Source organism: Geotrypetes seraphini, chromosome 7 (genome assembly GCF_902459505.1).
Source record: "Geotrypetes seraphini chromosome 7, aGeoSer1.1, whole genome shotgun sequence".
NCBI classification, from domain to species: Eukaryota; Metazoa; Chordata; class Amphibia; order Gymnophiona; family Dermophiidae; genus Geotrypetes; species Geotrypetes seraphini.
Window position 1 is genome coordinate 75,107,198 of NC_047090.1, and position 24,395 is coordinate 75,131,592.

The following is a 24,395-nucleotide window of genomic DNA, read 5'->3' on the forward strand; positions in this document are numbered from 1 at the left end:
AAACACCCCAGCAGCATATATATTTGGCTAATTGTCAGTTTGAAAAAGAAATCAGAGACCACATGGTGAATTATAGCCCTCTTTTTCCTTTGTGTCTCTCCTTCCCCCACCCTTTACCAATACATGATGACACATACATTTTCTATGAAAGATTGTTCTTCTAGATAAGAAAGGATGTTGTTGGTGTTGCCTCAGCTGGACTCCAAGGAAATACCGCACTACAATTTTTAATGATTATGCTCATTAAAGTCTTTTTCCCCCCAGAAAATGCTCCATGTGGTCACAATTAATCGTTCAGTTATTAAGGATTATGTTTCTATCGTAACTGTCAGATACACACACTTACCAGGAAACTATAGAAGAATTCATGCACAAAAAGGCCCAACATGCAGACGATGACATATGCCACGTGATATAAAAATGCCATATCCATGATGACTGCTCTGTAACCACGAGTGAATGTACCACGGTTTCCAACAAAACTCACCAGAAATACTACTTTATTGCAGAGCTACAAAGAAACTACATGTTAGCAGAAGGGTCATTTTTAATAAGAAAAAAAGGTTTTATTATAAAGTACTCTTAAGTAACAGCCATATCCAAATATGCTTCCTTTATGAAATTCATGGGATCAGAGCTTAAGGTGATGCAGTTGTAAACCATTTGTAAAGGAATACAAATGCATCAAAAATATCAAACATTATACATGTTCATAAGCATCCCCATGATAACTTTGGCCTAATTAGGGGTCCAAAATAAAATGAGCAGTGGAAGACAAAAAGAGCAGAACAAAATCTAAATTATTACAAAGCAAACACATATATCACGCATCTTGTCTATCTATGTTTATTTGAATAACTCCATCCAAGTATTCCGTGGAATTTAGGATTTTCTTGGCCTAAGTCAAAGAAAACAGAGAAGGTGACCAGGTGGGACTCAATATCTTTATTCTATGAAGACTCGACACATATGTGTTTCGGCCTGAAGGCCTGCCTCAGGAGTCTTTAAAATGATTTTAAAACAATATATTACAAATATAAAACAATAAAAATTGACATTTATAAACAAGAGAGGGGTATAGATAGAGGATTACTGCAAAGGTCCTGGACCTGTTGGGCCGCCGCGTGAGCGGACTGCTGGGCACGATGGACCTCAGGTTTGACCTAGCAGAAGCACAGCTCCCATTAATCCATTTCTCATTAATCCACTGTTCTCATTAATCTATTTCACTGTGAATGGGAAAAACAAAAGATGAAACTCATATTAATCCATTTCACTGGTTGCCTTCTCTGTTTTCTTTGAGCATCTGCCTTAATAAGGTAGAATCTCCTGTTGCTTTGTATTGTTGCGCCTAAGTCAAACCATGCCCGAACTCCACCCCAAAACTACCCCATCTATGCCTGCTTGCTAGTTGGCATCTCATGTAGATGCCTACCTCGAAGTGTTTGGTGCCTACAGGCTAATTAAGATTTAGCTGAATTTTTAATTGTTTTTCATTGGTGCTTTCAATTATCAGCACTGATTAAGCCAATTAAGATAATGAAGCACTTAGATTGGCTAGGTGCACCGATCTAGGTGCCTTACTTTAGGCATCTTTTATAGAATCTGGAACTTATTGTATAAGACTGGCACTGCGTATATATGGATAAAGTTATTCCGTTAATTCTAGTACAACCTCTCAGCTGACCAGATTTAGGTGCACATCTTTAGCCAGACAGTGCTGAACATATCTGCTAACGGGACAAAGTTTAACCACACCTAGGGAATATCTCCAGCCTTGTTTCTTTGAATAAGGATGAATTTGGGGCACATAACAGTTTAACTGTGCTAAATGTACCCACTGAGTGGGTAACCTCAGGATTTGACTGCCTCTGCCTCTCCATGCTCAGTGGTATATGCATCATTAACAGTGTTCTGTGAAACAAAGACAACTCCATGCAAAACATGTGAATCACTGCCACTCAGTGTAGCCAATAAAGCAATCATTCCTAATTACTTTACTGTGTATTTGCATGCTATTAGTCCCTACCTACACTACGGAGACCACATGCTTTTTTTGCTATTGTAGTTAAATGCACCCATTACAACAAAATGCACACAGTTACTCTTTTCTTTGTTCTTATGGTATCACTAACATTTGCTAAATGTTAAAGCATTCTGTCAACAAATGCAAGCATGAAGTGATTTCATTACTGTAAGTGGAGGGTTATTACTTACCTTCAGATGTGCCACTGCGCAATCAATAAGAAAAATATTTTAGTCTGAATTTAGAAATTTAAAAAATGTTGATAAAGTTCACTTTTATCCATGTTAGTTTAAATACTGTAAAACAATTGTTTCTAAATACTTACAGGTTGAATGATTTTGGAGCTCAAATCATCCACTATGAGGGCAATTCTATAAATGGGTGCCTGTTCTATAATGAAAAGGAGGTGCCTACTTTTGTTTATACTGGATAATACTAGTATAACTAGATAAATATGCGCAAGATCTTACACCAGCCAGACTTGGTGTAAATGCTCATGCCCAGACTGGAGAGATACTGTACATGTGTAAATTAAGTTCTCTATATTTCTATGCTTTGCCCAAATTCTGCCCATGTGAATACAGAATGCTCCATAGCCAGATTATTGTAATTTATATGTATATATGTTCATATATGCACGTAAATGACTACAATACAGACTTGGCTACATCTGTATGGCACTAGAATTACCCCCTTTGGGGCTGGATATGAGGCCATTGGAGTAATTTTTAAAGGATTTTTTTATGTGCACATATATCCTTATATTCTATATATGGTGCCCAAAATTGTACAGGAAAAATGGCTGAGGAGAATCAGGGAGCTACAGCAATGGAGAGAGGACTGAATATTGTATAGATTGCATAGAGGGAGGTTAAGCAAGGTTTTATAAGGAGGGAGATAAATAAATAGGACTGTTTATAGTCTTAGAGCAACAATGTGGAATAGAGTCAGTGGGTCGGGAGTCTTTTCATGGAAAATTTAAGGTGGGTCGTCCTGTTTGGGGAAGATGAGTGTTTTTAGGAGCTTTCTAAAGTGCATGTAAGATGAGGTTGAAGTTCTGACCAGTTGGCTCCATTTGGGATCTTTGGAGGCTGCTTGGTAGGGTAGGGGTCTGTTGATGAATCTCTTATGGGTGCATACTTTAATTGAGGGGAAGGCGAAGAATGATTGAGGTCGAGTAGATTGTCCAGGTCTGGTAAATGTGAACTGATTGGCAATGTAGCAGGGCAGTAGACCGTACAGAGCTTTGTAGATGAGACATCTGAATTTGAAAAGTACTCAGCTCTCAATTTTCAGCCAATTAAGTTTCTGGTAAAGGTGTGATGTGATTGAATTTTTTCAGGTTGAATATGAGCCTCACTGTGGTGTTTTGGATGATGCTTAGTTTCTGGAAGTGTTTGCCTAGTCCTGCTAGGGAGATGATGTTGCAGTAATCTAGGATGCTTAGGACTAGTGTTTGGACTAGGAATTGAAAGGCACCTGGTCAAAGTATTTTCTGATGGATCTGAATTTCCAAAGTATGTTGAATCCTTTCCATGTGACATGGTTGACTTGGGCAGACATGGACAGTTGTCTATCTAGAAGCATACCCAGGATTCTGATTGTGGAAGAGATAGGAAAGTTGGTTCCTCTTAAGGCTATGGAGTTTATTGAACAATTGGTGGCTGTGGCTAAGAAGAATTTTGTTTTCTGTATTCAGTTTTAATTTGAAGTGGGTCATCCAATTTTCTATTGTAAACAGGATGGTGTGTATTCTGTGTATTTCTGTGGGCGTCAGGCATGCGACAGGGAGGATGATTGTAATGACGTCAGCGTAGCTGTAATAGGAGACATTTAGACTACCGAGTTGTTCTCCTAGGGAAACAAAGTAGACGTTGAAGAGCAAGAGTGACAATGAGGAACCTTGTGGGATGCCACAGTCACTGGTCCATGCCATAGATAGTGTGTCCCCAATCTTGACTTGGTAGCTGTGAGATTTCAGGAAGCCCTTGAACCAGTTCAGTACATTTCCTGATAGTCCATAGGAATCTAGGCAGGATAACAGCAGGTCACGATCCACAAGGTCGAAAGCACTGCTGAGGTCCAGGGAGGACGAGCATGTTAGACCCTTGCTTAGTAGATTATATAGATCAGTGATAAGTGATGCAATTACCATCTCAGTACTGAATGACTGTCTGAAGCCTGATTGAGATTCATGGAGTAGTTGAAAGTGTTCTAGGTGATTCATCAATTGAATTTGTACTACTCCCTCCATCAGTTTTATGAAAAGTAGCATTAGTGCGATGGGTCTGTAGTTGTGAGGTTGATAAGTGACACTTGTCTTTTATGATGGGTCTGATAATGATGTGTCCTCTTTTAGCTTGACATTTTCCTTTGTTTAATGTGTCTGCTAGCCAGAAGTAGCGATCTGCCAGGAATTTATTTGAGGCTTTAGACATTAGACCACCATTTATAGAATAGCATTCAGTGCAGATTATTTTCAGTGCCCAAATTTGGGTGCCATTTGCTGGATCTAGTCCGTAAGTGCTTTTATAAAATTACCTCAGGGGTTACATGAGTTAAAGTACACATGGTGACAAGAGATCACATACTTTTATATGACCCATGTATAAGCATGGACAAAAGCACAGTTGGGGCACAGAGTGCAGAAAACATCTGGAAGTGGATACAACCTGGAACACTTGTCCCACTGCAGATGAATTAGATCTATATACCAAGGGCATTGCAGCCATTCTGGTGCCACAAAAACTACCAGGCCGTGATGTTTTACTATTCTTCAAATGACCCAGCCTATCATTGGCCATGGGAGAGACATGAACTCTATATTAACTGATCCTTGATGTTAATGTTATGAATCTTTATTAATCTTATGTAAGCAGCAATGATTCCTTGCTGATAATTGCAAAGTATATGAAACAGTATGATATATAGGAACCCATGTAAGGGCCAAGATTGTACTAGAGTGTCCATGTCAGCACTTACCAGGTTGAATCTGCAACTGAAGTACAGAAAAACTTTCTTGTCATTTCCTGACGCCATCAAATTGAAAGTCAGCTGCCTCTAGTGTTTCACAATACTTTTGAATGCCCTCTGGGATAGGGACCACTCTCCCAGATCTAGGGTTTAGCACCTGAGATAGTCTGCCTGGACATTGTTCATCCCCACTACATAAACCACTATTATGGCCACACCTGAGTATGCATAGCTACTGGTCACACTCCTCCAATGACCTCTTCCGGTTCCAGAACAGTGCTAGCCTCTGAGCATACAGAGTGAGGCAGGCTGTTTTGTCACTGTGAGAATGGGCTACTAGGCTTGATGGACCATTGGTCTGACCCAGTAAGGCTATTCTGGATTTAGTAACATCTTTAAAAATACTGGGTGTCATTATCGATAATAAATTTTCTTATCATGAACACATAAGCAATATCATCAAATTTAGCATTTATAGGTTACACATGATTCGCTCGATCTCTAAGTTTCTCGAGCCAAAATCAATAAACATACTAATTCACTCCCTAATTATTGCTAAACTCGATTACTGTAATTCGTTATTAATAAATATCATACAAAAAGAAAAGAAGCGCCTTCAAATAATACAGAACACAGCTGCCAAACTCATTCATAACGGTAAAAAATATGATCATGTTACTCCTTTTTTGATCAAATCACATTGGCTCCCAATTAACCAGCTTTAAAATATTACTTTTAGTATTTAAAACTCTTTCCACCAAAGGACCACAATTTATTAATAGAATGCTTATCCCTTATAATACACTGCGTTCTCTCCGCTCTACTAACCAAAAGCTCATAGTAGTCCCCTCCCTGAAAGTTATCGGAACTCGACAACATGATATGTTTTCGGTGATGGCTCCACAACTTTGGAACACTTTGCCCCAATATATAAGAGAGGAAAATGATCTTAGCCATTTTAAAAATAACTTACAAAGTTTCCTTTTTAAAGACTCTTTTAATCCTTAAATTATGCTCAAATCTTAAATTAGTTACCCTCCAGGTTTATACTACTCCCGCCCTAATGTTTTTTCCATCTATGGTTCTTTTTTCTACTTTAAAGCATTGAATTGTAGTTCTATCCCTCCATTTCTTATGTATCGATTAGTCTGTAAGTCTGTCGGTCTAACCCATTATTTTTAAATTTTAAACGATATGTCTAAATATGTTTATCTTTTTTTTAATTGTAACTCGCTTAGTAAATTTGAATAAGCGATTCATCAAATTAAAATAAACTTGAAACTTGAACTTGAAACTTCTTATGTACTCAGGGGAGTTTCCTTATGCAAAGTTCAGTTCTACAGCAGAGGATAGGATCCAGAGTAGCGCTGCCCGATTCAGGGAAAAAATTTTTCGATTTGATTTGGCCTGTTGAATTGAATTTTCAATTCGATTAACTTTTCCCGCCCAATAGGGCGTTTTTTCCAAATGTCCTGGCATGTTATTATGTAGCCTCTTCACCACATCAGCCCAGCCCCCTTTGCCCTTTCCAGCCCCATGCCGGCACTGTAGTGTAAAAAAAATAACCAAAAAGACTTTTTCTTTCTTTGTTAAGTCCTTGCTCACGCTTGCTGTATAACACTAATTCTGGCAGGACACACATTTCAAATCTGATATATTGTAATCACAAAATAGAAAATAAAATTATTTTTTCTACCTTTTGTTGTCTGGTCATTTTATTATTCAAATCATGTTGTTCCCTGGCTCTGGTTTCTGTTTGTCTTCTGATAACTCACTCACCAGGGTCTCCTGCCCATTTGACATTTTCTTCTTTCTCTGTGCTCACCATCCATCTGCCTTCTACTGCCATATCCAACATTTCTGTTTCTTTCTCACTGTCTACCATCTCTCTCTCTCTCTGTCTTGTGCCCTGGGGCAAACCTCTCTATTCCCCTCCATGCAGCATTTCTCTCTTCCTCCTCTCCATTATCATGTGCACCATTTCTCCCTGCCCTCTACCCTATGTACATTTCTCCCTCTTTGTCACTGCTGCTCGTTTGGAGATACCATATTCATATAATACACACTCCCTATCATGTCAACTGCCAAAACTCCAGTCATCAAGGACCCTCAGACCACCACCACTTCAAATGGTTCAAATCCTCATTGATCCTGCTGTAGTTATGTAATATTTTTTTGCATATATTTAAAGTTTTGTATTTTTTCTTATTTATTCATAGTTAGAAATTACTTAGCTTTTAGTATCTGTCCCCCATTGCCACTGATGCATTTCACTTTACTTTTTCAAGGCGTTTCGCTTTACCTTTTCTTTTGGAGAAGCAGCAGCAGTGGGAAGAAGGTGGGGAAGTGCTGCTCGAATGTACAGCAATCTAGAACTGCTATACGGGAATGTGAAAAGAGGTGTGCGGCCACGCACTTTAGAGGGAACATTGACCTAAATGTAGGTATATCAAAATAGTATGGGTATACTTTTACATCTGGGTACCCACAGCAGCGAGACTAACCCCCTCTTCTACGAAACTGCGATAGCAATTTCTAGCGCAGAGAGCCGTGCTGAATGACCCGTGCTGCTCCCAACGCTCACTGAGTTCCTATGAGCGTCGGGAATAGTGCAGGCCATTCAGTGCAGCTCCCCGCGCTAGAAACTGCTATTGCAGTTTCGTAGAAGAGGGGGTAAATGTAGGAATACCCCTGTATGCCAGGTGGATGGCAGGTGTAAATGGGCATGCCTAAGTGTAGCAAGCAACACACACAACTGACAGTATTCTATAAGCTGAGCGCATATGTGGACAATTGAGGCTGACCAAATTTTGGTTTCATTTATGGCTAAGGCACCAAGAGCAGCCCAAAATCCATTTTCTGCCATGTTTTCCAAAGGCCCAAACAGCCACATGTTGTCAGTGGAAATCCAATATTTGTGATTTGTCATGTTGGTCTCCCTCCCTTTTCCCTCTCCCTCTTGGAGTTGCTCCTTCTCTGAGACTCTCCCTTCCCCAACCCATAGGCCATTCTGGGCATAGCTTACAATTCCTGGTGGTGATCTTAGGGTGCAGTTGGGGCAGGAGTGATCTCCAGTTACTCCTACCCATTCCAGAACTGCTCACAAAATGACTACCACACCACTAGACCACCAGCGAATTTTAAACTATATTGCAAGTAATGCAGAAATGATCTTGCACAATAGTTCATATGGTAAATAGAGTGCTCCAAATAAATGCTTCTAATGCAAATTTTAGCAAAAATTTAAGTCTCTAAATTTGGGATGATAAACTCCTTAGGAATTAGCTTCTCTGTGGAGTTATGAGTGTGGCACAAAGTTAGTTAGGTGCAATCGACTTATGTTGAAGTCCTAGTGACTTGATGAATTACAGATTTAAAAAGACTGAAAGTCCTTCAGTGTCATCCCCATGGCTGTTTTCTTTTTTTTTTGAAAATATTTTTATTAGAAGAAAGGGTATAACAAGGCAATGGGCCATATCATGGAAAAACCAGGGGTCATGGACAATAAGGGAAAGAAAAAAAAAAAAATTTACATAAGAACAACGAAAAATCACATATCCATCGCTGCAGTACATCAAACCCTTGAGAAGAGCAGAAAAAGAGCAAGCAGCATCTAAACAGAAATCTCCAAATAGCAATAAATGGGTGAACAACATCCCCTGAGTAAAGACACCAGAAAGTGGAAACAAAAAGAAGAGAGATCACAAAATGAGAACCCAAACACCCCGCCAACCCTTTACGTTTTATAATGAGAAAGCTCACACACTCAATCTCATCAACCCCAGATTCATACATACCAACAATCATACACACCGCAATCAAAAAAAAAAAACAAAAACCCCAGTCATACACCCCCCATCCCTCCCCTAGAACGTGCGACCAAGGGCAATTGCTGAAACGCCCTCCAGAGAGCCAGATAAGCAAGCACCTCAGGATTAAGCGAGCATTTGTAATAGGCAAGCTCAAATCGAGCCAATTCAGACATCTGTCCCAACCAGCTCTCGAGAGGAACATCCCCCTCCTGAGTCCAGTGACGCAAGATAGTGCGTTTGACAGTCAAAAAAGTCAAATATATAAAGCGCCGCTGGGGCAAGGAAATACCCTGAGCTTCAAGCAAAGCCTGGTCTCCTAAAAGCAGCGTCTTATAATCCCAATCCACCTCCATCTGTAAGACCAAGCGAAGCTGCGCAAAAGACTGACCCCACAAAGTAAGGGTGGGGCACTCCAAAAAAGAATGCAAAAAAGACCCCTTCGCTCCTTCGCATTTGGAACATAAGTCAGAATCCCAAAGCCCCAATCTAGCGCCCCTTGCCCTGGTAATATATGCCCTGTGAAGAATCTTATATTGGGTTTCCTGCCAAGCCGCGGACTTCACAAAGACTTTCAAAGTGTGAAAGAGCTCTTGAAAGGACTCTGGAGTGTAGTGAGCCGACAGATCACGATTCCAAGCGGTACGTAATTGAGCAAGGCGACCCGCCGCACACCCCGAACCGGCTACCTTATACCAGACAGACAAAGATCCCCCTGCAGCTGGGATCCGAAAGAAAAACTCATCAAGAGGCCCGCACAGCCACCTCGTCCCATGGATCTGCTGAAGACCAAAAAAATAATGCCTGGCTTGCAAATAAGTAAAAAAGTGAGTATGTGGAAGGTCCCAACGGTCCCTGAGAGAGGCAAATGACGAAAAAGAAACCGGATCCCCCTCCATCATATCGTGAAGAGTAGAGGCCCCACGAGCAGCCCAATCAGCAAAAAGTCGACTGCTAAGACCCGGCGTGAAATCAGGGTTACCCGAGAGGGTAAGAAGTGGGGAAGCATTAGGAGTCTTACCCTGAATCCGGCGCCACCATCTCCATGCCAGACAAAACGGTCTCAAAAACCGAAATCTGGAAGGCACCCCTCCTCCTCTTGGAAACGTGGAAGAATGTAAAAGATTCAAAAAGGTATACGGGGCACACCAAGTCAGCCACCATCCCGCAGGAGAAAACCGGGCAACGCCCGAGAGCCCCTCGTGCACAAATCTAAGGAGAGCCGCCACATTGTAAAGTCGAACATCCGGAAGGCCTAAGCCACCCTGGTCCCCAGGGAGAGTCATCTTGGCATAGCTAATACGGGCCGAGCGGCGCCGCCACAAAAAGGCAATGAAGATGGATCGAAGTTTGCCAATATCACGCTGAAGGATCCATATAGGCACCATCTGCATCGGATAAAGAATCTTCGGCAAAAGAATCATCTTAATTAAAGCAGCCCGTCCGAACGACGACACGGGAAGATCCTTCCACGCACTACAAAGCATGCGAATACGTTCTATGGCATCCAGAATATTACGCTGATAAAGAACCCGCGGATCTGGATGTAAATAAATGCCGAGATATCTCATAGCCGATTTTACCGGGGGAATGGGTAAACCCGCATGCCAAGGCTCCCAGGCCAGGCCCGTCAGAGGCATCAACTCCGATTTATCACAATTCACCCGGAGGCCCGAGATGACTCCAAAATCCGTCACCAATCGGAGAGCTATCGGCAAATGGAGAGAAGCCTGATCTAAAAAAAGCAGGATATCATCAGCAAACAGCGTAAGGCGGCACTCAGTGGGTCCCACCCGTATCCCACAAAGCTCCCTACACTCGCGGATCTTTATGGCCAGAGGTTCCAAAGCTAAAACGAACAGAAGCGGAGAAAGGGGGCATCCCTGACGCGTCCCCCGACATAAATCAAAGGTAGGCGAAAGACCCCCATTAATAATAAGGCGAGCCTGTGGTTTAGTGTAAAGGCCCTCAATCCAGTGTACGAAGCTTCCGGTTACCCCATAGGCCGGAAGCACCCAAAATAAATATTGCCACGAAATACTGTCGAAAGCTTTTTCCATATCAAGGCCTACAATGGCAGAAGTACCGCCATCCCCCCTACGAGCATGCATCGCCGACAAGGCCTTGATTAAGTTCATAGAAGCATAACGATGTGGCACAAACCCCACCTGGTCCTCGCCAATGAGTTGTGGTAAGAACACATTTAGGCGAGCCGCTAAAATGGAGGCCAGCAACTTGACATCCTGATTTAACAGGGATATAGGTCTATAGGAGCCCACCTGGGTATGATCCTTACCCGGCTTAGGAAGCAAAGTAATATGGGCCAAATTGCTCCGAGGGCCTGTCCCCCCAAGGGAAAAGTACTGATAAAGATCCTCTAAGGGCCGAACCACGAGGTCAGATAGAAGTTTATAAAACTCTGGGCCAAAACCATCGGGGCCCGGTGCTTTAGCGAGATGCAACTTTCTAATCCCCAAGCGAATTTCATCAGCCGTGATAGGCGCATTTAGCTGAGCTCCCTGAGACTCCGAGAGCCGCGGAATAGTGATATCTCGAAAGAAACGATCCCTTTCCTCATCCGTGAAGTCTCGGCGCGCATAAAGAGACCTATAAAACTCCACAAATTGTTCCCGAATACAAGACTCTTGTGTAAAGCACTCTCCCTGCTTATTTCGCACTAATCGGATAATCTGTTTCTTCCTAAAAGGACGGACCAGGGTCGCTAGAAGCTTACCCGCCTTGTTCCCCCACTGATAAAATCGGAATTTCTGAGTGTTGATATTCTGCCGAGCCCTCTGCTCCAGCAGGTCATTAATTTGATGACGGATAGACTTAAGTTGCTGCAGCTCAGCCGAATCTAAACTAGCGGAATGGCGCCTACGAAGAACTGCCAATTTCCCTGAGAGTGTCATAAGATCCTCTCCCTGACGCCTCCGCTTGATAGAAAGATACTGAATAATATGCCCCCGCATGACCGCCTTAGAAGCTTCCCAATAGATTTCCGGATTCTCCACCGAAGCAAGGTTATCCGCTTCATACTCTAGCCATTTAGCTCTAAGATAACTATGAAACGCCTTATCCCCATATAAGGCCGCAGGGAATCTCCAGGTGCGCTCCTCCGGTCTATCCGTAACCCCCAGCGTAAGAAACACCGCTGCATGATCAGAAAGCGTCGAGTCCTCAATAGCTACTGTGCCAACCCTAGAGAAAAGGGAGAGCGACACCAAAAAATAATGCAAACGGGAATACAAGTTATGCGGATGAGAAAAGAACGTGTATTCGCGATCAAAAGGGTGCAACGTTCTCCACGCGTCAACCAATTCCAGAGGACCAGAAAGAAACTGCACTCCCCTCTGGTCGTAATTGCGAGGCCGCGGCTTGGCAGGAGAACAATCCATCACCGGGTCAGCCGTGACATTGAAGTCCCCACCACTACCAGTTGGTATGTAGGATATTGCGTCAGAACTCCCAACAGGTCAGAGAAAAATTTATGACAGTAAACATTAGGGGCATATAAATTGCAAAAAAGAAGGTGAAATCCCCAAAGTTCCCCCAAAAGGAGAACATATCGGCCCTCTTTATCTTGAATTATCTTGTGAATAGTAAGAGGTAATTGTTTATGGATCAAAATAGCAACCCCTCGCTGCCTGCCATTGTAGGCGGAATACCCCACTTTTCCCACCCAGTCCCTGCGCAGCTTCTCATGCTCAGAGGCAGTAAGATGGGTTTCCTGCAAGTAGGCAATGTCAATGTGATGTTGTTTAAGCCAAGTAAGTATCTTTTTACGCTTCACCGGTGAGTGAATGCCATCTACATTGAAGGTGGCCACCTGCAGATTAACCATAATTACCTCCTAAGAAGAAACACCAAAGCACCCAAAGGGTAAGCCAAGCAAGACAAACTGGCTCCCGTGCCCCCCAGCTATGCCCAGGACCAGACGATGACCTGTGAAAGGTAAGCCCAAGATCAACAGTTCCCTCAGACACACTCCAATCCCAACCTCCCCCCATTCCCCCTCTCATACACACAAAAAACAGCACACACACCCAACCAACCAGTCCCTGCACAGACAAACTCCCTCCCTGCCCTCCAGACACACAACCCCCTCCCCCCCAACCCACACCCTCCCCTACAACCCAACTTCCATGAAGAGCCCCCATGCCCACCATACAGCCTACTCACACCCTCACCCAAGCCCCCCCCAACCCCCAGACCCCCAACTAGAACGGCAGCTACAGACTAACAATAGAGAAGATAGAGTACCCATAGCAAACATCCCAGAGAAATACAAGGCAGCACTAAAGAAAATGGGGAACAAAACATAACAGAACAAACCAAGCAATAGGCACAGGTCAAAACCTCAACAGAGGAAGATCCCGAGGAGCCAAAACACCCAGCTCTACTCAAGATCCAAAACCAGGAGCAGAAAGCAGGACATGGAAGCCTCAGAAAGGACCAAAGTCACCGTGATCGCCCACAGCCATCCGCCACGGACAGGAACAGTAGGAAGCAGCCCCAAAATGCATAAAAAAAATAAAATAAAATAACAGAGCCTCCATCCAGGAGACCAGACACCGTCCATAAAGCCAAGCATCCAAACACCCAGGCCCCGGCCCCCAAACAAGACTCCCAGTCAATACAGCGTCCTGACAGCAACAGGTCTAGTCCAGTGGCCTTCAAGCCGAAAGTCCCCAGTCCACGGTCCACAGCTCCCACCCAGACACCCAAAAAAAACAAGCAAAGTCCCTGGAACAGCTCCCACCACCAGAATCCCCCCAAGCCAGTTATCAAACAAATCCAGTCCAGCAGCTCTCAAAAGATGGTCACGGCTTATTCAACCTGTCCATGTAAGCCCGGGCATCCTCAGCCGTATGCAGCAATACACTGGTCCCCCCATGCCAGACCCGTAGCCTGGCAGGGAACACCAGTGCAAAGGAGATACCCTTGCGATGGAGCTCTGAACAAAAGGGAGACATCAGCTTGCGTTGAGCAGATACCCTCACCGAGTAGTCGTTGAACAGCAAGATTTTCTGACCCTCATATTCCAGAGAGGGAGTTTTGCGGTAAGCTCGCAGCAGGTCTTCCTTCTCCCTCCAGGAGCAGAACCGGGCTATGGCAATCCGGGGGCGTTGATCCGCCGATGGACGTGCTCCCACTCGATGCGCCCTCTCACAGCCATATTTGGTCTCGCTGGAGGGCAGGCCCAGGGTTTCAGGCAACCAGCGGCTGAAAATGCGGTATAAATCCGCATCCTTAACTGACTCCGGCAAGCCAACAAGACGCAGATTATTGCGGCGATTTCGGTTTTCCTGCTCCTCCACCCGGTCCAGCAATGTTTGCGTTTCCTTCTGGAGAGCCTGAATCTGCACTGCCATGCCGTCACTGCGGTCTTCCTGCGCCGATATGCGCTGCTCAGCCTCCGCGATCCGGGGACCCTGGGCATCGAACTTTTCATTGAGTTCATCCACCGCTGACTGCAATTTATTCAATCTGTCAGCCAGAGCCGCGGAGACGGACCTCGTGATCTCCTGGATCCAGTCTCCAGACGGCACTGTGAACGAGGTAGAGGCCGCCGCCATCTTTGCAACCTGCAGAGGTTTTTTGCGATCTCGAAGTCCCCTTCGAGGCCTAGTTGGCATGCCCTGAGCTTCCAAAGAAACTCACCGCCCCATAGAGCCTGCTAGGGTAAGGCAAACCGCGCCGATTGGGGTAAAAAAGAACCAAGTAAATGGCAGATTTTAGCGAGGGTTAGGGGAGCTCCTCAGACACACGTCTGGCTAGGCACACCGCATCACGTGACCCCCCCCCCCCCCATGGCTGTTTTCAATGTGTCTGATTGTAGGTCGTCCTCTTTACATGTTACTTTGATCTTCTCAAGCATGATGTCCTTTTTCAATTATCTTTCTCTTCTAACAATATGACCAAAAATGTTAGCCAGTATAAAAGTACTGTGGCTTTTAGTTTCAGTTTTCATTAGCTGAGGTCAATGTAAAGGGTCATGGATCTGATATACCACTTTCTGTGGTACAACCAAAGTGATCGGTTACGTCCACGTTTCAGTGAGATCTCTATTTAAGTTTCTAGCCTACAGGGCTTTATTGCCACCACGCAGGACTTGCTCGACCATATTTGTTCGATATCGGCGTTTGTTTGTTATCTTTTATGCGGTTTACTTTATACCTTAACCACCATGGACCCCTGAGGAAGGCGTGTTATCCGAAACACGGACCGTGTCGGGTCCCTTGGATGGCCATAAAGCACAGTTACTTACCGTAACAGGTGTTATCCAGGGACAGCAGGCAGATATTCTTTACGCATGGGTGACGTCACCGACGGAGCCCTCGGTACGGACCTTTTTACTAGAAAGTTCTAGTTGGCCGCACCGCGCGTGCGCGAGTGCCTTCCCGCCCGACGGAGGAGTGCGTGGTCCCCAGTTAGTATAAGCCAGCTAAGAAGCCAACCCGGGGAGGAGGGTGGGACGTAAGAATATCTGCCTGCTGTCCCTGGATAACACCTGTTACGGTAAGTAACTGTGCTTTATCCCAGGACAAGCAGGCAGCATATTCTTTACGCATGGGTGACCTCCAAGCTAACAAAGAGGGAGGAGGGATGGTTGGCCATTAGGAAAATAAATTCTGAAGTACAGATTGGCCGAAGAGCCCATCCCGTCTGGAGAAAACATCCAGACAGTAGTGAGTAGTGAATGTGTGAACTGAGGACCAGGTGGCCGCTTTGCAGATCTCCTCAATGGGTGTGGAACGGAGGAAAGCAACAGAAGCGGCCATAGCTCTCACTCTGTGGGCCGTGACAGCACCGTCCAGTGACAGACCGGCCCGAGCATAACAGAACGCGATGCAAGCTGCAAGCCAGTTGGATAGCGTTCGTTTAGAGACCGGTCGACCCAAACGATTCGGGTCAAAGGTCAGGAAGAGCTGAGGGGACAAGCGGTGAGCCCTTGTACGATCAAGATAGTAAGCCAGGGCACGCTTGCAGTCAAGAGTGTGCAGTGCCTGTTCCCCGGGGTGGGAATGGGGTTTCGGGAAGAAAACAGGCAACACTATGGATTGGTTAAGGTGAAAGGCCGAGACCACCTTGGGGAGGAACTTTGGATGGGTACGCAGAACCACCTTGTCATGATGAAAGATAGTGAACGGTGGATCAGCTACCAGTGCATGAAGCTCACTGACCCTCCTGGCAGAGGTGATGGCAATGAGGAAAAGCACCTTCCAGGTTAGAAATTTGAGCGAAGTTGTGGCAAGAGGCTCAAAAGGAGGTTTCATGAGGGCAGACAAAACCACATTCAGGTCCCAGACGACCGGAGGAGGTTGTAGAGGTGGTTTGATGTTGAAGAGACCCCTCATGAATCGGGAAACCAGAGGGTGAGCCGTGAGGGGTTTTCCTAGGACAGGTTCATGAAAAGCCGTGATGGCACTGAGATGGACTCTGATTGAGGTAGACTTGAGGCCTGCGTTGGACAGGGAGAGCAAGTAGTCCAGAACAGGTTCCACCGCTAAGGAGGTGGGATTGTGATGATGCCGGAGACACCAAGAGGAGAACCTGGTCCACTTCTGATGGTAGCATTGAAGGGTGGCTGGTTTCCTGGAGGCGTCTAAAACGAGACGAACAGGCTGAGACAGATTTCCTGGAGAGGTCAGCCCGAGAGAAACCAAGCTGTCAGGTGGAGTGAAGACAGATTGGGATGTAGTAGAGACTGATGCTGCTGTGTAAGTAGAGTAGGAAACACAGGTAGAGGAATGGGCTCCCTGGAGCTGAGTTGAAGCAGGAGGGAGAACCAGTGTTGACGAGGCCACCGGGGGGCTATGAGGATCATGGTGGCTCTGTCCCTGCGGAGTTTGAATAAAGTCCGCAACATCAGAGGTAGTGGAGGAAAGGCATAGAGGAACCGATCCGTCCAGTCGAGTAGGAATGCATCCGGGGTCAGACGGCGAGGAGAGAAGAGTCTGGAGCAGAACTGGGGCAGCTGATGGTTGTGAGGAGCTGCGAATAAGTCCACTTGCGGAGTGCCCCAGCGAGCAAAGATGGAGTGGAGCGTGGGAGGATCTAAAGTCCACTCGTGAGGTTGAAGGATGCGGCTGAGATTGTCGGCCAGGGAGTTCTGTTCGCCCTGGATATAGACCGCCTTGAGGAAGAGACTGCGGGCCGTGGCCCAGGTCCAAATACGAAGAGCCTCCTGACAAAGGAGGCGAGATCCTGTGCCGCCCTGTTTGTTTATGTAGTACATGGCGACTTGGTTGTCCGTGCACAGGAGCAGAACCTGAGGACAAAGAAGGTGCTGGAAGGCCTTGAGAGCATAGAACATGGCTCGTAGTTCTAGAAAATTGATGTGATGCCGACGCTCCTGTGGGGTCCAAAGACCCTGGGTGCGTAGGTCTCCCAGGTGAGCTCCCCATGCATAAGGGGAGGCATCCGTGGTGATGATCATGGAATGTGGGGGCAGATGCAACAGAAGGCCCCTGGAAAGGTTTGAGGAGTTCAACCACCATTGCAGAGATCGCTGAAGAGATGATGTCACAGAGATGGGATGAGAAAGAAGATTCGAGGTCTGTGACCACTGGTCGGCCAGAGTCCATTGAGGTGTCCTGAGGTGGAGTCGTGCTAAGGGAAGCACATGCACCGTTGATGCCATGTGTCCCAGGAGGACCATCATCTGTCGAGCTGGGATGGTGTGATGAAGGAGCACCTGATGACAGAGGTGGAGCAGAGTCCGTCGACGATCGGAGGGGAGGAATGCCCTCATTAGTGTGGTATCGAGAACTGCTCCGATGAACTGAAGGCGCTGTGTGGGAAGCAGATGCGACTTGGGGTAGTTGATCTCGAACCCCAGTAGATGGAGAAGAGAGATGGTATGTTGAGTGGCTTGTAGCACAAGAGGAGACGTAGGAGCTTTCACTAACCAATCGTCCAAGTAGGGAAACACTTGGAGGTTGTGAGACCTGAGGAAGGCCGCCGCCACAATGAGGCATTTGGTGAACACCCTGGGTGATGAAGCGAGGCCAAAAGGTAGCACCTTGTACTGATAATGGCGATGGTGCACCTGGAATCGCAGGTAGCGACGTGAAGTTGGATTGATTGGTATGTGAGTGTAGGCCTCTTTGAGGTCCAGGGAACATAGCCAGTCGTTGTGAGAGAGATGAGGGTAAAGCGTGGCAAGGGAGAGCATTCTGAACTTCTCCTTGACTAGACACTTGTTGAGGTCCCTGAGATCGAGAATGGGACGAAGGTCTCCTGTCTTTTTGGGTACCAGGAAGTAGCGGGAGTAGAATCCCTGACCCCTTTGATCTGGAGGTACTTCTTCGATGGCATTGAGAAGGAGGAGGGATTGAACCTCCCTCAGGAGGAGGGGGGTTTGAGTTGAGAGAGAAGCAGACTCGACGGGAGGATTGTCTGGCGGAAGAGTCTGGAAGTTGAGGGAGTAGCCGTGGCGGATGATGTTGAGGACCCACTGGTCCGATGTGATGACCTCCCAACGGCTGATGAAGATGTGGAGCCTGCCTCCGATTGGCTGAGGAAGAGGCAATGAGGGTGGAAGACTGGCTAAGCCCTGGAGAGAGGAGTCAAAAGGGCTGAGAAGGTTTGGCAGGAGGAAGAGGCTTGGCAGGTTGATTAGGCTGGGCACGAGCCTGGGTGTGTTGGTGCTGGCGGGCCCGCCTAGGTTGCTGTGCAGGTGGGTTGAGCGGTCTGGCAGAGAACCTGCGTTGATATGATGTCTGCGGTCTATAAGGACGAGCAGGAGGAGTCTTTTTCTTTGGTTTAATGAGAGTATCCCATCTGGTCTCATGGGCGGAGAGCTTCTGAGTGGTGGTATCCAGGGACTCTCCGAATAGTTCATCTCCCAGACATGGGGCGTTGGCTAGACGGTCCTGATGGTTGACGTCTAGATCAGAGACCCTGAGCCAGGCCAGGCGGCGCATAGCCACAGCGATGGCAGATGCACGGGAGGAGAGCTCAAAGGAGTCATAGACAGAGCGCACCATGAACTTCCTCAGTTGAAGCAGGCTGGAGATGTGCTGCTGGAAAAGAGGGACCTTGTGCTCCGGCATGTATTTTTGCATGGAGGAGAGTTGCATTACCAGATGTTTCAGGTAGAAGGAAAAATGGAAGGAGTAGTTGTTTGCCCTATTGGCAAGCATGGCATTTTGGTAGAGCCGTTTGCCAAATTTGTCCATAGTTTTTCCTTCTCTGCCAGGAGGGGTGGAGGCATACACACTGGTGCCCTGAGTCTTTTTCAAGGTGGATTCTACCAGGAGAGACTCGTGGGGAAGTTGGGGTTTATCAAAACCTGGGATTGGTATGACCCTATAGAGACTGTCCAATTTACGGGGGGCCCCAGGGACAGTTAGCGGGTTCTCCCAATTTTTATAAAAAGTTTCCCGTAGGATATCGTGAACAGGTAACTTTAGGAACTCCTTGGGAGGTTGATCGAAATCCAGAGCCTCCAGGAAAGCTTGTGACTTTTTGGAGTCAGATTCCAATGGCAAAGACAAAGCCCCTGACAACTCCCTGAGAAATTTAGAGAAGGAAGATTGTTCAGGTTTGGAAGTGGTCTCGGGTGCGGAAGGCTCTTCGTCCGACGACGATGCATCCTCCTCGGTACCGGGGGGGGATTCTTCCCACAGGTCCGGGTCTCTGACATCGGTGGTTGCGTGTCGAGAGACCGGAGTGGACGGGTCGGCATGGTGAGTCTTAGACAAAGACTTGCCTGAGCGTACCGAGACATTTCCTGGCGATGTAGACCTGTGTCTGTCCCGATCCCGGGAAGAACGGTGCCGGTCCGGGTCTTGGGAAGACCGGTGCCGGTCCGGGTCATGGGAAGACCGGTGTCCTGCTCGGTCCCGAGGAGGATCCGTCGTCGTTAAGGCGACTGGCTCGGTATGGGAATGGAGATGCGGTGCCGAGAGAATGGGCATGGAAGAGTCCATAGGTACCAATGGAGTGGATACCGGTTGGACGGTGCGGGGCTCGGGCCGGTCTGGTACCGAGAGCAGCGGTGCCAAGATAGATGGTAAGAGCTGCTGAAGTTGCTGGTGGAGTTGCTCTTGCAACTTGTCCTGGAGGATGGCCGCAATGCGGTCATCCAGGGGAGGCACCGGAACCACTTTTTTCTTTTTTGGTTCCTTGGGTGCCGCTCTACACTCCGGCGATGAGGGAGCCGATGACGAGGCACTCACCGATATCGGAGTGGAGCGTTTCTTGGCCCGGCGTGGAGCCGAGAGGACTGGTGCCGTCCCCGAGGTGGGAGGGCGCTCAAGGGTGGAAGGCTTCTTAGCCGGCTTACCTGGCGCCGGAGGCGCCGACGTCGTCTCAGGCGGCGTCGAAGTGGTCGGTGTCGATTTCGACGGTGCCGCAGATGAAGATGTCGAATCCATAGACGGGCCGGTGCCGAAAAGTAAATTTTGTTGGATTTGACGATTCTTCAACGTGCGCTTTTTAAGAGTGGCACAGCGGGTGCAGGAGTCCGCCCGATGCTCTGGTCCCAGACACTGCAAGCACCAATTGTGTGGGTCAGTGAGGGAGATCGGGCGTGCACACCGCTGGCACTTCTTAAAACCTGGCTGCGGGGGCATGAATGGAAACACGGCCTCCGCAAAATCAAACCCCGAGGCCTGGATCGTGGCAATAGGCCCCGCCGGGGTAGGAACGAAAAAATAAAACAAAAGAAAGATTTTTTTTTTTTTTTTTTTTTGGAATTGGGAAGAAAAAAGTACCCGAAGGTGAAAAACCGAAAAAAATAACGCGAGCGGGAAGGCAAAAGGAGGATTTCAACTCTGTTGAAAAAACACACGTCTTCTTCGCTCCGCGGAAACGAAGAAACTGGGGACCACGCACTCCTCCGTCGGGCGGGAAGGCACTCGCGCACGCGCGGTGCGGCCAACTAGAACTTTCTAGTAAAAAGGTCCGTACCGAGGGCTCCGTCGGTGACGTCACCCATGCGTAAAGAATATGCTGCCTGCTTGTCCTGGGATAAGGTTGTATATGTCACTGCATTTTTATTAATAAACAACGCCTGCATCTTGTACATTACCTGCAGTTTTTTTGTTGTTTTCTGCTTGCTGTTTTTTCACTGCAGACCACGTTGGATTTTTCTCCCTTTTTTTGTACAACCAAAGTGATTAACATTTATTATATATTAGGTATTTTACTGGGAGATAAAATATGGTCTTTAATTATTTAAATTATAATACTTTGACTGGATACTAGATTTAGTAGAGGGTTGCAGACTGCAAGCTCTGACAATCCTCACTGGTTCACATTCACATAACCATAGTTGAGGTTTTTTTTTTTTGTTTTGTTTCAGTTTTGGCTCTGGTCCAAATCAGTTGAGAAGTTATGGCTGTAGTTTCAGATTAAGCCAATAGCTTTCAGACAGTTTTGGTTTCAACCCAAACTGAAAAAAGCAGTTTCAGTTGGCCTCCATTGGACCGACCCACGTCCCTCCCTTGCTCGAACCATGTGTACACCACCCTTGGATTTATGTGTGCCTTTATAGAATAATGCCTAGGGTGTTTATGTACATTAATGCCAATTAACCCTGCATTTTTTCATACAGAAGTACATATACTGAAATTTGTAAAGAAAGGGTTAGTTCTTATTTACTTTGCTACATTTACTTTCAATAATCAGTAATTACTTACATTAGCTGCACCAAGGAGAATAAGAGTAGGTCCAAGACCTATTGTATAAATGGATCTGAGCATCACTGACACTAAAAATGGCCGAATACCAAAGGGCTTGGGGAAAAAAAAAAGCATTGCTGTACAAAATGCCACTGATATCCAAAGGAGGACAGAAAACAACGAGGACAGTGTACCTGTGAAGAGACAAAACACAACACACTTTTTCAAAACAAGATAAGTTGAGAAAACTATAAAATTATTATTTTTTTCTTGTTTATTGGTTTTATTTACATTTCATAGAAAGTGAAACAACATATCTCAACAAAAATCAACAACCAATACTTTCAAACTACTCAGTATTCATGAAACAGTCCTATCACCCCTTAACCCCTCTCCCTCCCTTCTGGATGTGTATAAAGACCACTGGGGGAGGTGGTCACCATGGCAGGAGGGAGTGGATGTCGTTTCCCAGTTAGTTGTGGGGGAAATTGGGGAGGGTCATTATCAGTGTGATATTGTTCATTCTTATGTTCTTATAGGCTGGACTCATTTAGAGCACTGGTCTTTGACCTGGGGGCCACCGTGAGAGTGGACTGCTGGGCACGATGGTCTGATCCAGCAGCGGCAATTCTTATGTTCTCCAAATTTGCTTAAAGTAACTATAAAATTCTCTGTTGTGGTATTTTATCTTGCAATGCAGGCAACACTGCTATTTCACCACCTCTTCAGTAACTACTTTTTAGCAATGTGCTCATCATGCATTCATTATTGAAGCCTGTTTTCTTATGCTGAACTCTTTAATTATATTATTATTCTATTTATTGTATACTGCCTTGGGTTGAATTTTTGTTTGAAGAAATTGGTATAATAGGAGCATATAACATTCCATCTGACAAAAACCCAGCTGAGACAACTATTTCCAAGATCTGTCAGCTTTTCACTTTGATGCACAATCTATATTTTTCAGTTGCATGTATTCTAACAGGTGAAGTGTTAAAAAAAAAAAAAAGAAGATTAAATTAAAACAGGTCTCCTTTCTTTGAATATTGATAATAATTTATAGACATCTAATGAACAGGGGTGACTTTATAAACCTTATTTGCAACAGAACCAGATTTTAAACAGAGAAAAAAAAAAGAGTATACAGTTGTCATCATAAGTTTAAATACCTCTGACAGAATTTGTAAGATGCATACCATTTGTGGAAAATATGAGTGATCCTGCAAAACTTCATTAATTAAGGAATTAAGGAATATTGGTCTGGTAAAGCTGTTTATCATAGAGCTGTGTTTGTTTTAGTGAAGAAATGATGGTAATGAGCAAATTAAAGAAATATTGTAATAAGTGATCCCAGTAAGCAGAACCTTATGAACTAAAAGGAGAATCCTGTAGAGGATCTTTGGGTGGCGGGGGGGGGGGGGGGGGGGAGGGGAGGGGAGGATACTGAAAGCTAGTAAAGTTTCTGGAGGACAGCAGAAATATGATTTACCGGTAATTTCCTTATTTGGGTTTCAAGTCTTGTTGATGCATTTTGCACGAGTTTTAACAAAGTAGGGATGAGGATAATTCCTTGGGGTTTGCCAAAAGGAAGACTGCAGGTTGTAGAGTAAAAGTTCCAAAATGTTTCCTACTTTAGTTACATTATGTGGTAGTGTATGACAATATGCAACCTTGCTTATGTTATACTTGTTCAGTTTACTGGTCATTTACTACCTGTTTGTTATAAAATACAAATATCAATAAAGATGATTGAACTAAAAAAAAAGTTCCAAAACAGACAGAGTAGGTGCAGTTTAGCAAATAAGTAGAGAACTATGAAAGGAGTGCACTGAGATAGAGAGAATTAATTATTGCTCTCTTATTGGCCTTGATATTGATATTCAGCCTCAGCTCGTTCATAGGGGCCAAAAAAGGGATCAGGTACAGTGACATGCACAGAAGAAAGCTTGTCTTAAATATAATGAATTCTTTTTCATTTTTTTAAATAAAAGCAGCACATTGAAAATAAACTTTTTTCCAAGACCTCTGAAATAAGTGGAAGGTTAGAAATAGGACAGCAACGTGATTGGAGGGAAAGACTGAGAGAACAGTTTGGGAATAGAGTGGAAAGCAGTTTGTTACTGGGTGCTATGTGTATTGCCTCCTAATTTTGGAGAAGCATAACATCTGTTGCCTTGGAGCAATGATATCCTGTGATTAAGCAATAAAATCCATTTGTTGAAATCTGTTGATAGTGACATCTAATACAACAAAGGTGACCACTTGATGTTCAGTCTCATTTATTGTGATGGACTTGACACGATCGTTTTTTCGGCCCTGCCTCAGGAGTCTTCACTCTTGTTTATGAGCTTTGGGTTTGTGTGAGTAGTTGTCGCTACCGGTGACCTCATAAGCAAGAGTGAAGTCTCTTGAGGCAGGCCCTTGTGGGCCGAAACATGACCGTGTCAAGTCCATCACAATAAATGAGACTGAACACCAATTGGTCACCTTTGTTGTTGTATTTGCTGTCCACTAGTGTGAAGGCAGTTTTCTCCTGTTTGGTTCCAAGATAGTACAAACCAAAGAAATACAGTCTAATAACTTCTTTCTTTATTCTCTCATTAAAGTCCATCTCAGGATCATCACCATACCACAGTGTTCTTTTGGTTTATTTTGGTTCCAAGATAGTGATATCTAATACAGTAGTTAGTATTAACATACCTGGTTTTATTTTACTATTCTTTCCAAACCAGTGGAAGGTTTGCAAACTGCTCTAACCAAATCATCTAACTCCACTTTCCTTCAGGTCACAGACAGAGACAACAAAAATACACAAAAACACATTCACACAAAAGGTTTGGAAAGAATGCAATGGGCCATACTCAGCACTGCTTCCTTACTTGTTTTATCTAAGAATTTCAATTATATAAATGGGACAATATTTTTTAACTATTATGAAATGGCTTGTAGAAA

General features: G+C 45.2%; 1 protein-coding gene across 5 annotated transcripts in view; it reads right to left on the bottom strand.

The window, feature by feature from the left end:
- ITPR2 (inositol 1,4,5-trisphosphate receptor type 2) overlaps nucleotides 1–24,395 on the bottom strand; it is a 665,265-nt gene that overhangs the window by 82,877 nt on the left and 557,993 nt on the right. For 3 of the 5 annotated variants that reach the window (XM_033951965.1, XM_033951964.1, XM_033951968.1), the window contains 2 exons: nucleotides 21,462–21,637; nucleotides 347–511 (listed from right to left, as the gene is read on the bottom strand). In XM_033951965.1, coding sequence (XP_033807856.1) covers nucleotides 347–511; nucleotides 21,462–21,637 — 341 coding nt within the window. Of the gene's footprint in view, nucleotides 1–346; nucleotides 512–2,217; nucleotides 2,232–21,461; nucleotides 21,638–24,395 lie in introns of those variants that run through there. The other 2 variants (XM_033951967.1, XM_033951969.1) reach the window with 2 other exon arrangements.